This window comes from Procambarus clarkii, chromosome 7 (assembly GCF_040958095.1).
Source record: "Procambarus clarkii isolate CNS0578487 chromosome 7, FALCON_Pclarkii_2.0, whole genome shotgun sequence".
Taxonomy (NCBI): domain Eukaryota; kingdom Metazoa; phylum Arthropoda; class Malacostraca; order Decapoda; family Cambaridae; genus Procambarus; species Procambarus clarkii.
In genome coordinates, this window is record NC_091156.1 from 8,037,054 (window position 1) to 8,051,450 (window position 14,397).

General features: G+C 42.0%; 1 protein-coding gene across 1 annotated transcript in view; it reads right to left on the reverse strand.

Annotated features, from left to right (window-relative positions):
- Positions 1–6,875: 6,875 nt before the first annotated feature.
- The window catches only part of LOC123761317 (protein unc-13 homolog D), a 43,958-nt gene continuing 36,436 nt past the window's right edge, over positions 6,876–14,397 (reverse strand). Inside the window, exons 19-22 of the mRNA XM_045747263.2 lie at positions 10,137–10,270; positions 9,443–9,651; positions 8,250–8,437; positions 6,876–7,956 (exon numbers count right to left, since the gene is read on the reverse strand). Coding sequence (XP_045603219.2) covers positions 7,844–7,956; positions 8,250–8,437; positions 9,443–9,651; positions 10,137–10,270 — 644 coding nt within the window. The 3' untranslated portion in view covers positions 6,876–7,843. The remainder of the gene's footprint in view (positions 7,957–8,249; positions 8,438–9,442; positions 9,652–10,136; positions 10,271–14,397) is intronic.

The window sequence follows — 14,397 nt, forward strand, 5'->3', positions numbered from 1 at the left end:
TGACTCTACCTTGTTTGTTGCGTAGTCCTCAGAGTTCTCTTCCTTTGTCGCGTTTCTTTTGTTACCCGTTTTCCTGCTTAAATTGTTATATATATATTTTACTTGATTTCTGTAAACCAAATGGTGTCTCCAGCAGTACATGTCCCTGGGTTAAATTGATCGCGATGGGACATTTACAGTCACATTAGATAACTAATATTAGAACAGATTGGTGAACTCTTTCGCACCTCAGAATACTCACATTGCTTCTCCGACTCGTCAATTGTCCATCATGAACCTCATTTTACCTGTTGTCAATGAGCAGACTCTAGCCTGGGGGCGTGTCATCTCTCAGTGTATCTGATCGGCCCTTTACAGCTTACACGCCCCAGTCCTTTTTATTAGTAAGATAAAATAATTTAAACTAGTGTTGACCAGACCACACACTAGAAAGTGAAGGGACGACGACGTTTCATCGATTTGAGAATGGTCCAGGACGGACCGAAACGTCGTCGTCCCTTCACTTTCTAGTGTGTGGTCTGGTCAACATACTTCAGCCACGTTATTGTGACTCATCGTCTGCATAATTTAAACAAGAGAATCACGAGGTGGGTCATATTACTGCTAGAATATCACAAATATCAAACATACACAGCATGCAGGAAGTTCGAAGGGTTACGATAGGGTCCGTTCTCAGCAAATGCATTACCTCGCTCGACAAACCGCCCCGTCAAAGTCTAGATATTTGTGAGGGTATGAAAGCCAACCCGGCCTCAGACCAAGTCCATTCCAACCAGTGGTCGACCTCAAAGACGCATTCATAAATTTTAACACGCTGTTCATTCAAAACAGGAATTCTCTCAAATAATATTAATTGATATCATATTGTACATATTTAGGCACTGGTTAGGTTAGGTATTTAGGTTCTGTTGGCGATTATTTGTATTTGTAGTACGCAGGTGAAGTATTTACAGCGTTGTGGTTCGAACACAATTCGTTAGTGAAGGACTTGTTTCGGAAGTGTTCGGACGTCATCAGTTGTGAGTCGTGTAAACCGTTTTTCATTCATAAACAGGGGGTTTGGCGGGTGCATGGAATGGAGTTTGCCTTTTGTTTATGAGGACGGGCTGCTGAAATCATATTACGGTTCTAGTAATAATCTACTAATATACTCACAATGGAACCTTTGTCCTAAACATAAATTATTCTCGAGTTATAAATTCATTGTATTATAAATCATTGGTTTAAAATATAAGTGTTGAAAACGTTTTCTTTGAAACGGTCTGAAGAATTTGGTTTTCTATAAACAAAATTTAAGGGTACACTTAAATAGATTTGTTCATTTGATGCATCACGTTAGTGTGATATATCTGTGTGTAGTGTAGTGTACACTTAAATAGCTTCAGAATTCCATATTTAAACTTTGGGCAATATTACTCTGTATTAATTAACGTAACCAAATATAATGAATCCTCACCTAATCAACCTCTAATCTTAAGTAACCTTATCCTAACCGAACCAAACCTTATCCTAACCTAACCAAACCTTATCCTAAAGTAACCTTAACCTAACCATGGATAGAGAGTAGATAAAAGCTCTAATTACGAAGTCGTTTTGAATCCATTCCCGCGAGCGGATTTCCTCCCAGAGAACAGGTTGCATAACATCGTAACATACAAATATGTCATTTTGACAAACTCAAAATCTTGGTGTCTCTTGTGTGGAGAGAGTTGCCATTACTGAATCTTGGCATTATAAAATTGCCAGGCGACGGACGAGGTCACCGCCATGGGAGTGTATGAGAAAGGGAAAGTGTAGGTTAGTGGAACCTGCTGTCCCGCCCGCCCGCCCGCCCTGCCTCACACCTCCCGCCCTGCCTCACACCTCCCGCCCTGCCTCGCACCGCCCGCCCTGCCTCACACCGCCCGCCCTGCCTCACACCGCCCGCCCTGCCTCACACCTCCCGCCCTGCCTCGCACCGCCCGCCCTGCCTCGCACCGCCCGCCCTGCCTCGCACCGCCCGCCCTGCCTCGCACCGCCCGCCCTGCCTCGCACCGCCCGCCCTGCCTCGCACCGCCCGCCCTGCCTCGCACCGCCCGCCCTGCCTCGCACCGCCCGCCCTGCCTCGCACCGCCCGCCCTGCCTCGCACCGCCCGCCCTGCCTCGCACCGCCCGCCCTGCCTCACACCGCCCGCCCTGCCTCACACCGCCCGCCCTGCCTCGCACCGCCCGCCCTGCCTCACACCGCCCGCCCTGCCTCACACTGCCCGCCCTGCCTCACACCGCCCGCCCTGCCTCACACCGCCCGCCCTGCCTCACACCATCTGACTAAATTGGAGAGGTTCAGAGGTTTGCCACCAGACTAGTGCCTGAGCTGAGGCGGTATGAGCTACGAGGAGAGACTACGGGAACTAAACCTCACGTCGCTAGAAGAAAGAAGAGTTGGGGGAGACATGATCACCAAATACAAGATTCTCAGTGGAGTTGATAGGGTAGATAAAGACAATTTATTTAACACAGGAGGCACACGCACAAGAGGACACAGGTGGAAACTGAGTACTCAGATGAACCATAGAGATATTGGAAATAACTTTTTCAGTGTCATTTTTCACTATAGCTCGTGCTACAAGAACATTTCGTTCTGATTAGCCAAATCTAAAACAACAACAACAGTGTCATTTTAGTTAACAAATGGAATGCATTAGGTAGTGATGTGGTGGAGGCAGACTCCATACACAGTTTCAAATGTAAATATGATAGAGCTCAGTAGGCTTAGTCGACGTTTGGCGTAGGACTATTATCGCGTATACTGAAGATAGAAAATAAGACTCAAATGTGGTCCCATGGCTACACAATTAATATACCGAAAGACCTGACCATAAAAACTGGCTGTACTTGAAGCCCGGCTGATTTGAGAGCACGATTACACAATAGATAGCAAGCGACCTGTTCAGGTTTACTTTATGCAATGCAACGACCGCCTCTTATTATGAGTAAATTATAGTCGCCTCTCCTGCTACCTTAACTTCTCCACTTGATGCATTAATCTAAATTAATTACTCTAAGCTTTTGACATTTATTTATTTATTTTTTTTACTAATTTAGTCACCTCTTACTAGTGTTCGAGCTCCTCCACTGAAATCGCCCCAACACCTAGACTAGGTCCATCACAAAACTAACAGAGACAAACAGATAGACAACAACATGTATTGATGTAGGAAACTATAAGTTTAAATGAAGCAGGAAATAAAGGCCCTCCCCAATAATATTAATTTAGCTGCTTGGTGAATGTACAAAGTCTTCTTGGTTGTTTTGATGATGAAAGTTAATTAATAAAAGATGCGGGTCAGGTACGGTAGAAAGTTGAGTTTGAGGAAGGAATGAGTAATGAGTGAGTTGGAGGAAGGTGGTTACCTGAGCCCTAGGTGCCAGGAAGTGTACACACACACACACACACACACACACACACACACACACACACACACACACACAGACACACACACACACAGACACACAGACACACACACACACAGACACACACACACACAGACACACACACACACAGACACACACACACACAGACACACACACACACACAGACACACACACACACACAGACACACACACACACACACACACACACACACACACACACACACACACACACACAGAGTGGTAGTAACAAGCTAAGTGAGAAGGTGGTGGCTAAAACTATTAGTAGTTTCAAAGCGTTTCACGCTATCAGTTTAAAAACCCTATCACCCTTTGAACCTTTGTGACTCTCACTTTCTGACTCCCTCCAGACTCACCACAGGCTCCTGGTGCCTGTCTCCTCAGTCAGCCTCCTGCAGGCACCAGGCCAGTCAGCCTCCTGCAGGCACCAGGCCAGTCAGCCTCCTGCAGGCACCAGGCCAGTCAGCCTCCTGCAGGCACCAGGCCAGTCAGCCTCCTGCAGGCACCAGGCCAGTCACCATCCTGCAGACACCAGGCCAGTCACCATCCTGCAGGCACCAGGCCTTATCCCGTCACTGAATGTAGGACACCAAGATCTGAGTCTGACTTGATTGCAGTTTGACTACCAACATGACGGACTGCCAGGTTGGTTAGAATGTTGGCCGCTGAAGTGAATGGTTGTTGACATGGCTGGATAGTTACTAGGCAGGCTGGATAGCTACTGGCCAAGATGGATAGTTGGTAACTTTGCCGGATAGTTGCTTGGCTGGGATGGCTTGATGGTTATGTTGGATGAAATTATTTACCGAGTGGGTTTGAGCACTGGTCGACTCATAATGTTTTGATTGGACGGCTGACTGGAATAGTTGAATTGGACTGACCAATCGTCTTATTGGGTTACCGGAATGACCGTGTGAGCTGCCAATACCAGAACTGGTTATTCAGGCCTCAGGCCAGACACTAGATTATCATTATTCTCTCTGTTTCTTGTTCGTTAGCATCTTCAACTTTTTTGTTTGGGCTTCATTATCATTTTTGCCCATCCTCTGTTTCTATATATATGCTGCGACTCTCCACTCTCTCTTTCATGAGGGTGGGTGTCCTTGGGGAAGAGGGAGGGGGGGGGGCTCCCCGTTACCCAACAACGGGGCCTCTCCGTTACCCCCAACAACGGGGACGCCAGCATCCCACTTATGTGTTGACACCTCACGTTTGTTTACCTGTGTTTTAGCATCCCCAGTTCATCTCATCTCGTCTTCTCTCTTCCTGTGAATTGCGTGTCTGTGGTGTGTGCGGTGGATGTGTGGTTGGTGGGGGGTGTGGTTGGAGTGTGGTTGGTGAGGCGCATATACTTAAGCGTTTGGTGTTTGTTGATGAGCGTCTAAGAGAGATGTGGCAGGTCATGACCAGGGTGTGTCTGACCCAGTGCCACCCCATGGGAGCCCCAGTGCCACTCCAGGGGGACCATATTTCGGGTTCTGAAGTGCCACCTGGGGCTCCGGCGTGGCCGCTAAGAGTCGTCTGTACGCTCTACCGTCCATGCAGACGGTAGAGCGACGGTAGTCCCTGCAGGAGACGGACTCTTCCCCCAGACCGTCCCGGTCCGTCTAATTACCCAAAGCTTCCAAGCACTACGTAAATAATGAAAACTATGATCTATTTACTCACTATAATGTTGATGCTGAATGTAGAACATGACACAACATATTTTTTACTCTGAAATAATATCACTTTATAACATTAGATGAAACTAAGTGGCAGGCGACGCCACAGGAAGTCGACGATCCAAGTAACTATGTTGTGACTTTGAGTAATTTAATGGACCTAATTTTGTTATAAAATGGTATTATTTCAGAGTAAAAATAAGTTTTTTCATGTTCTACATTCATCACTACAATTATAATGAGTAAATATATCATAGTTCTTCACCAGGAAAAAATGGAAGAATAGAACAATGGTTAAAACAAAGAAAACAGTGATGCTAAAATGGAATAAATCTGATTTTAGAAATGTGGTAAGTGGGGTACCACGAGGGTCCATTTTGGGGCCAACCCCTTTGTCATATACATCAGTGACGTAGATGAGAATATTACAAACCACATCATCTAATTTGCGGATGACACAAAGATTCATGGTAATGTGGGAAATGATAATGATGCTGAAGCCTTACAAAAAGATCTGCAGGAACTCCACAAATGGCCAGATGACTAGCAAATGCTTTTTAATGTTGACAAATGCAAGACCCTGCATGTGGGGCATAACCCACGCCACAACTACCTAATTAATAACGTTACACCACAGCAGATTGGTGTTGAAAAGGACCTTCGAGTCAAAATTCTCCACTCAATGAAAGTTGCACAACAGGTAGGAGCAGCAGTCAAAAAAGTTAACCAAACACGGAATAATCAAGCGTACCTTCGACTTCAAGGAAAAGTAGGTAGTGATTCAATTGTATAAATCGTTGGTGCGCCCCATTTAGATTACTGTATCCAAGCATGGAGACCTCGTCTTCAGAGGGATATAGCTGCTCTGGAGAAAGTGCAACACCGGACGACATAACTGTTACTAGTTTTGCACCACAGTGCTAACAGGGCCACAGGGCTAACACAGCTGCAAACCAGGCATAACAGGACGGACCTTACCGAAACCTTTAAAATACTGAACAATTTGGAGGATGTTAATCTAAAAAATTTCTTCAAAAGGTCAGATATAGGTTTCAAGGAGCAACGGTTTCAAGTTCAACACAATGTAGGACTGAGAACTGGAAATGCTGTGTGTGCTCATTTGATGATGAAGATGATTAAGCCACCCAAAAGGTGGCACGGGCATGAATAGCCCGTAAGTGGTGGCCCTTTGGAGCCATTACCAGTATCATTAGCTGATACTGGAGATCTGTGGAGGTGCGTCTGCACCCTACGGAAAGGTCGTGACCTCTGTGTGTTCATTTGTTGTTGATGTTATAGATTCGGCTACTCGGAACAAGTTCCAAGTAGCACGGACTATGGTGAGCCCGTAGTTGACTTACCTGGCACAGGAGCGGTGCTGAAAAAAAAAATACTGTTCATTTAAGTCGGCCCTGTATTTATAGCTGTATGCTGCTAGTGTGGTGTGTCCCCAGCCTTAGTCTGGTCGTTGTTGTATATATCTCACTGTTTTCATGCCTAGTATGTATACAAATTTCCCAGGTTTATTGTATGTTTACAAAATATAATAATAATTCATTGTGTCGGGGGACAGGGAGCTAGAGTGTATTCATACACGTTAGGCTTATATCGAGATCAGATCAATCTTCTTTGTCAGATATAACATTGTCAGATCAATTCTTTTTGTTCTTAAGGAAATCAATCAAATTTTTATAAATTATTTCTTTTCTATACTCTATTTTGTTTACTGATGTATTCCGTGTTGCTGCTTGAAATCAGGATGGTAAGAATATATGAAAGGGAATTTATATTATTTTATTTAAATTGTTACATAGCTCATGACAATAATTAGAAACACGTGCAGTTTGAAAACAAGTGTTGTCTATTTACAAAAAAGGCAAAGTTGTCAGTAAATCGACTTGCTTCATCAGCTAAGTTGCTACAGCATCTAGAACAACTTATCTATGCCATCAATTAGTATAGCTCACTCATGCTAGCACCTGAAAAAATTTCACTTAACCTTGCATCTATTATAGCTGCACTAATAATAGCACTTAGTATAACTGTAGTTATACAATCTTGTATAATGCCCCTTGCACTAGCACCTAGTATTACTTTACTTATGCTATCACCTTATAAAACTCATTAATCCTAGCACCCATAATAAGATCACTTATCCTAGCCTTACTACAGCTTCTTGTAACTGCACTTTATTACTGCATATTGTAAGTCAACTTTTGTGGGTGGGGGTGGACATAGTGGAGTGCCAGGCTGGAGCAGAGGTGGGCATAGTGGAGGGCCAGGCTGGAGCAGAGGTGGGCATAGTGGAGGGCCAGGCTGGAACAGGAGTAGGCATAGTGGGGAGCAGAGGTGGGCATAGTGGAGGGCCAGGCTGGAACAGGAGTAGGCATAGTGGGGAGCAGAGGTGGGCATAGTGGAGGGCCAGGCTGGAACAGGAGTAGGCATAGTGGGGAGCAAGCTGAGGGTATTGATTAGTAGGATCCAGAAAGTTTAATTTATCACGAATACTCTGGTAATGGCGGTACTGAGATGGCCGTCATTAAATGCCCAATTTCAATGCGTGGCTTACGTCTAAGAAGGTTTTCTTCATAATGCTACCAAACACACACACACACACACACACACACACACACACACACACACACACACACACACACACACACACACACACACACATACACACACACACACTCACGGATCATTTCATAAAGAAACTCAAGTGTCACATCAGCGGACACAACTCCTCTTTACTTAGTTCTGTTCAAATGTAATTCTGGATAACGCTTACATATTTTTTTAATAAAATGATTGGCTGTGTTGTCTGATTTTCTGCTCAGCAGAATGTCCAGCGCCCTGTAATCTGTAAACAAATAACGATTTTAGTTTCTACTTTATTATTTCAATACATTTTTTTATATAAACAATATATTAATGATTATTTTTAATTTTTTCTTGTTCAATATAATAAATGTGTGCTGTATTTACTGTCAATTACAATTAACTTTTTGGAAATTTGAGAAACATTTGTAATTAATTAATATAAAATAATTATCTCAAAGTTTGTCTTTTAAAGGTAAATAAAACAAATTCCCTGTGTTTAGCTTTCCATATAATTATTTAGCGACACTGTAGCACTAAGCTGGTAGTACTTACGACGGTCTTTGCTGAGGAGATTCAAGTGGAGGTATGAGTTCTTAACCTCAGACAGATCTGAAGGAATGTTGGAGAGGGATACGAAGGCTTCGCCCAGGACAATGTCTGAATAAATTCTGTTCTTGTCCTTGAGAGTCAGCAGCAGCATGCCCTTGTCCGTCTGACTGGTGTCTGAGCCACTGATGTCGCTGCCAGACAAAAGGAAACAAATATAGGGATTAGGTCTCTAATGACTGGGATGGGGACAAGACCCAGTGGTTGGAACCTGTTCTCGCACTTGCTTAGTCAATATTGGCTTATTTAATAAGTGCATATGTGACATACTAATTGATTGTAAATATTTTAGTTTACCTTGAAAAGCTTCATAGAAAACACCGACCTCACCTAACCTTCTTAGTATGTTAGATAAGCATCTTATTGCTTCTTAATTACAATTTTTACTTAATCTATACCGTTGATAGGTTAAGCAATAATTGTAATTAAGAAGCAATAAGATGCTTATCTTAACATACTAAGAAGGTTAGGTGAGGTCGGTGTTTTCTATGAAGTTTTTCAAGGTAAAATAAAATATTTACAATCAACTAGTATGTCACATATGCACTTATTAAATAACCCAATATTGACTATATGCAAGTGCGAAAACGGGATGCGGTGTAGAGCGCGCGCGCACACACACACACACACACACACACACGTGCACACAAGTACACACACGCACACTAACCCTGTAGTGGCTGCGACGGGTTACAGGAAGCCTGCCACTAGAGACTGTAAAACACACATGCTATATAACCCAATTTTTTTATTGTAAATGATTTAAAAAAAACAATAGCCACAGGTTTCTTGTCCCAGGTTATGTCCCTAAAGCTAAAGGACATCCAGGCAAAGAAAATGTTTGATTTTATTCACCTATTTTTCTCTTCTCAGGATCTCTGTATTACATACTTGCTGTAGTAATATCAATGCTCTCTACATTCTTTTATTTGAGCAGACAAGTGAAAGATTGTAGTATGTGGCAGTAATCAGTGTGTTGTTTGCGGATGTTGAAGCCTCGGACGGGCATGTAGATTTGTTCAGGAAGAGATGACAAATAAAATGTTATCACGACGATTCTAAAATCTGTCTTCCTTTAGAGCTTGACAACTATAACCAATCCTTAAACATGTATACACAAGTTGTTGTTTTTTACTCACAACTCAAACTCCTCATCAAAGGTGGCTGGATCTTCCTTTAGAATTTTAGTGTGTGCCTTAGTTGCTTTAGGGAACCACCCTGGAGGCTGGAGCTGAAGTTTAACAAAATATTCCAGTGGTAAACTACGGGCGTCCTCCTCAGTGCTCGCTACTATGTCTCTTGCCATGATAATTCTCACGGCCAAGTGGTCTGCATCCTTGTAAAATGCCTGTAATAAAGAGCATTATCCAGTGAACTATTGCACAAGATCTTACGGCTGCCTCTCTCTCTCTTGTATATAGACTTTCAAATAGAGGACCTAACCTGAACTGATCTGAATTTGCCTGAGGACCACCATCTGTCTAGTGGCCCCATATATTTCACTCAAATTCAAAATTCAAATTTTTATTCAGGTAAGAGTATATACATAGATGAAGAATTACAAACAATGTTGGATTGACATTATCCAACATTATCAAGTCTCACAATCGACTTGAGACTGGTCCAGGACGGACCGAAATGTCGCCCCTTCACTTTCTAGTGTGTGGTTTGGTTAACATATTGAATTTATAGATAGAGCTAGTACATACAATACATAAAGCCACTAATACGCATAGTGTTTCAGACACTCCATGTGTCTAGTGGCCCCCCCCCCATATATCTAAATGACTTTAAATTATTAAATAACAGTGAGACCATAAGATATCATCTTACCCTGATGACAAGCAGCCCCGTGACGGGAAGTGTAGCTTCAGTCTGTTCGTCGTAGCGCTCTTGACAATAATTGGCAATGAGCCTATTTGAGTCCATCCTCATTATCTCCAGGTGGTCGAGAACGGACGCGTAATCTGCATAATAAGACCTGCATTATTGATATGTTATATACACACACGAAGTTACGAATAGCCATGAACACACAAGGTTTTCAAAGTGTTACCTTAAACTGAATAGTGCTAGAGGAAGGGAGGTAGAGGCAACAGATGAGGTATCGACGGAAACAGTCTGTTTACGGGGTTAAATTGAGAGAACAGGTGAGTGGCGCTGCCCAATAAACTCGCCCCTCGGGGTAAAATTTAAAAAAAAAAAATTAAATGTGACTGTCTTGCTTAACCAGAATGAGTAAAAATTTATCCAAACCCCCCAACGATATTTTTCAAAATATCGGAAATCTGATTCATGAGCGTTATTTTTTAGCCGAATTCTGGCTCACTCGACATATTTGGAGTTTGAAAAATTACGACTTGTTATTCCGAAAATATGGCAATTAGTGAAAACGGCGATGGGTCGCATTTTGCCCCCCCCCCCCACACAGTTTTCAAAATAGACTAAATATCCCAAATCTGACTCCAGAACCATATTTTGGAGCCAAATACTTCCTCTCTACACATATTTGCAGTTTGAAATTACGACTTTTTATACCGAAAATTGCCAATTGCTGAAAACGACGATGGGTCACATTTTGTCCAAACTCCTCCCCTCCCCCCTCCTACACTTTTCAAAATATCCCAAACGTCCCAAATCGGACTCTTGGGCCATATTTTGGGGGCCAAATTCTGGCTCTGCACCTATTTTCATTTTCAAACTACGAATTTTTATACCGAAAATATGCCAATTACTAAAAACGGCGATGGGTCATATTTTGCCCAAACCCCCGATGCAGTTTTCAAAATGTCTGAAATGTCCGAAATTTGACTCCTGAGCGTGATTTTTGAGCCGAATTCTGACTCTCTGCACCTACTTTCATTTTCAAATTACGACTTTTTATACCGAAAATATGCCAATTATTGAAAACGGCGATGGGTCATATTTTGCCCAAACCCCCCTGCAGTTTTCAAAATATAGGAAATGTCCGAAATTTGACTCCTGAGCGTGATTTTTGAGCCGAATTCTGACTCTCTGCACCTATTTTCATTTTCAAATTACGACTTTTTATACCGAAAATATGCCAATTACTGAAAACGGCGATGGGTCATATTTTGCCCAAACCCCCCTGCAGTTTTCAAAATGTCTGAAATGTCCGAAATTTGACTCCTGAGCGTGATTTTTGAGCCGAATTCTGACTCTCTGCACCAATTTTCATTTTCAAATTACGACTTTTTTATACCGAAAATATGCCAATTACTGAAAACGGCGATGGGTCATATTTTGCCCAAACCCCCCTGCAGTTTTCAAAATGTCTGAAATGTCCGAAATTTGACTCCTGAGCGTGATTTTTGAGCAGAATTATGACTCTCTGCACCTATTTTCATTTTCAAATTACGACTTTTTATACCGAAATTATGCCAATTACTGAAAACGGCGATGGGTCATATTTTGCCCAAACCCCCCTGCAGTTTTCAAAATGTCTGAAATGTCCGAAACTTGACTCCTGAGCGTGATTTTTGAGACGAATTCTGACTCTCTGCACCTATTTTCATTTTCAAATTACGACTTTTTATACCGAAAATATGCCAATTACTGAAAACAGCGATTGGTCATATTTTGCCCAAACCCCCCTGCAGTTTTCAAAATGTCTGAAATGTCCGAAATTTGACTTCTGAGCGTGATTTTTGAGCCGAATTCTGACTCTCTGCACCTATTTTCATTTTCAAATTACGACTTTTTATACCGAAATTATGCCAATTACTGAAAACGGCGATGGGTCATATTTTGCCCAAACCCCCCTGCAGTTTTCAAAATGTCTGAAATGTCCGAAATTTGACTCCTGAGCGTGATTTTTGAGCCGAATTCGGACTCTTTGCACCTATTTTCATTTTCAAATTACGACTTTTTATACCGAAAATATGCCAATTACTGAAAACGGCGATGGGTCATATTTTGCCTAAACCCCCCCTGCAGTTTTCAAAATGTCTGAAATGTCCGAAATTTGACTTCTGAGCGTGATTTTTGAGCCGAATTCTGACTCTCTGCACCTATTTTCATTTTCAAATTACGACTTTTTATACCGAAAATATGCCAATTACTGAAAACGGCGATGGGTCATATTTTGCCCAAACCCCCCTGCAGTTTTCAAAATGTCTAAAATGTCCGAAATTTGACTCCTGAGCGTGATTTTTGAGCCGAATTCTGACTCTCTGCACCTATTTAGATTTTCAAATTACGACTTTTTATACGGAAAATATGCCAATTACTGAAAACGGCGATGGGTCATATTTTGCCCAAACCCCCCTGCAGTTTTCAAAATGTCTGAAATGTCCGAAATTTGACTCCTGAGCGTGATTTTTGAGCCGAATTCTGACTCTCTGCACCTATTTTCATTTTCAAATTACGACTTTTTATACCGAAAATATGCCAATTACTGAAAACGGCGATGGGTCATATTTTGCCCAAACCCCCCTGCAGTTTTCAAAATATCTGAAATGTCCGAAATTTGACTCCTGAGCGTGATTTTTGAGCCGAATTCTGACTGCACCTATTTTCATTTTCAAATTACGACTTTTTATACCAAAAATATGCCAATTACTGAAAACGGCGATGGGTCATATTTTGCCCAAACCCCCCTGCAGTTTTCAAAATGTCTGAAATGTCCGAAATTTGACTTCTGAGCGTGATTTTTGAGCCGAATGCTGACTCTCTGCACCTATTTTCATTTTCAAATTACGCCTTTTTATACCGAAAATATGTCAATTACTGAAAACGGCGATGGGTCATATTTTGCCCAAACCCCCCTGCAGTTTTCAAAATGTCTGAAATGTCCGAAATTTGACTCCTGAGCGTGATTTTTGAGCCGAATTCTGACTCTCTGCACCTATTTTCATTTTCAAATTACGACTTTTTATACCGAAAATATGCCAATTACTGAAAACGGCGATGGGTCATATTTTGCCCAAACCCCCCTGCAGTTTTCAAAATGTCTGAAATGTCCAAAATTTGACTCCTGAGCGTGATTTTTGAGCCGAATTCTGACTCTCTGCACCTATTTTCATTTTCAAATTACGAATTTTTATACCGACAATATGCCAATTATTGAAAACGGCGATGGGTCATTTTTTGCCCAAACCCCCCTGCAGTTTTCAAAATGTCTGAAATGTCCGAAATTTGACTCCTGAGCGTGGTTTTTGAGCCGAATTCTGACTCTCTGCACCTATTTTCATTTTCAAAAAACGAATTTTTATACCGAAAATATGCCAATTACTGAAAACGGCGATGGGTCATATTTTGCCCAAACCCCCCTGCAGTTTTCAAAATGTCTGAAATGTTTGAAATTTGACTCCTGAGCGTGATTTTTGAGCCGAATTCTGACTCTCTGTACCTATTTTCATTTTCAAATTACGAATTTTTATACCGAAAATATGCCTATTACTGAAAACGGCGATGGGTCATATTTTGCCCAAACCCCCCTGCAGTTTCCAAAATGTCTGAAATGTCCGAAATTTGACTCCTGAGCGTGATTTTTGAGCCGAATTCTGACTCTCTGCACCAATTTTCATTTTCAAATTACGACTTTTTATACCGAAAATATCCCAATTACTGAAAACGGCGATGGGTCATATTTTGCCCAAACCCCCCTGCAGTTTTCAAAATGTCTGAAATGTCCGAAATTTGACTCCTGAGCGTGATTTTTGAGCCGAATTCTGACTCTCTGCACCTATTTTCATTTTCAAATTACGACTTTTTATACCGAAAATATGCAGATTACTGAAAACGGCGATGGGTCATATTTTGCCCAAACCCCCCTGCAGTTTTCAAAATGTCTGAAATGTCCGAAATTTGACTCCTGAGCGTGATTTTTGAGCCGAATTCTGACTCTCTGCACCTATTTTCATTTTCAAATTACGACTTTTTATACCGACAATATGCCAATTACTGAAAACGGTGATGGGTCATATTTTGCCCAAACCCCCCTGCAGTTTTCAAAATGTTTGAAATGTCCGAAATTTGACTCCTGAGCGTGATTTTTGAGCCGAATTCTGACTCTCTGCACCTATTTTCATTTTCAAATTACGACTTTTTATACCGAAAATATGCCAATTAC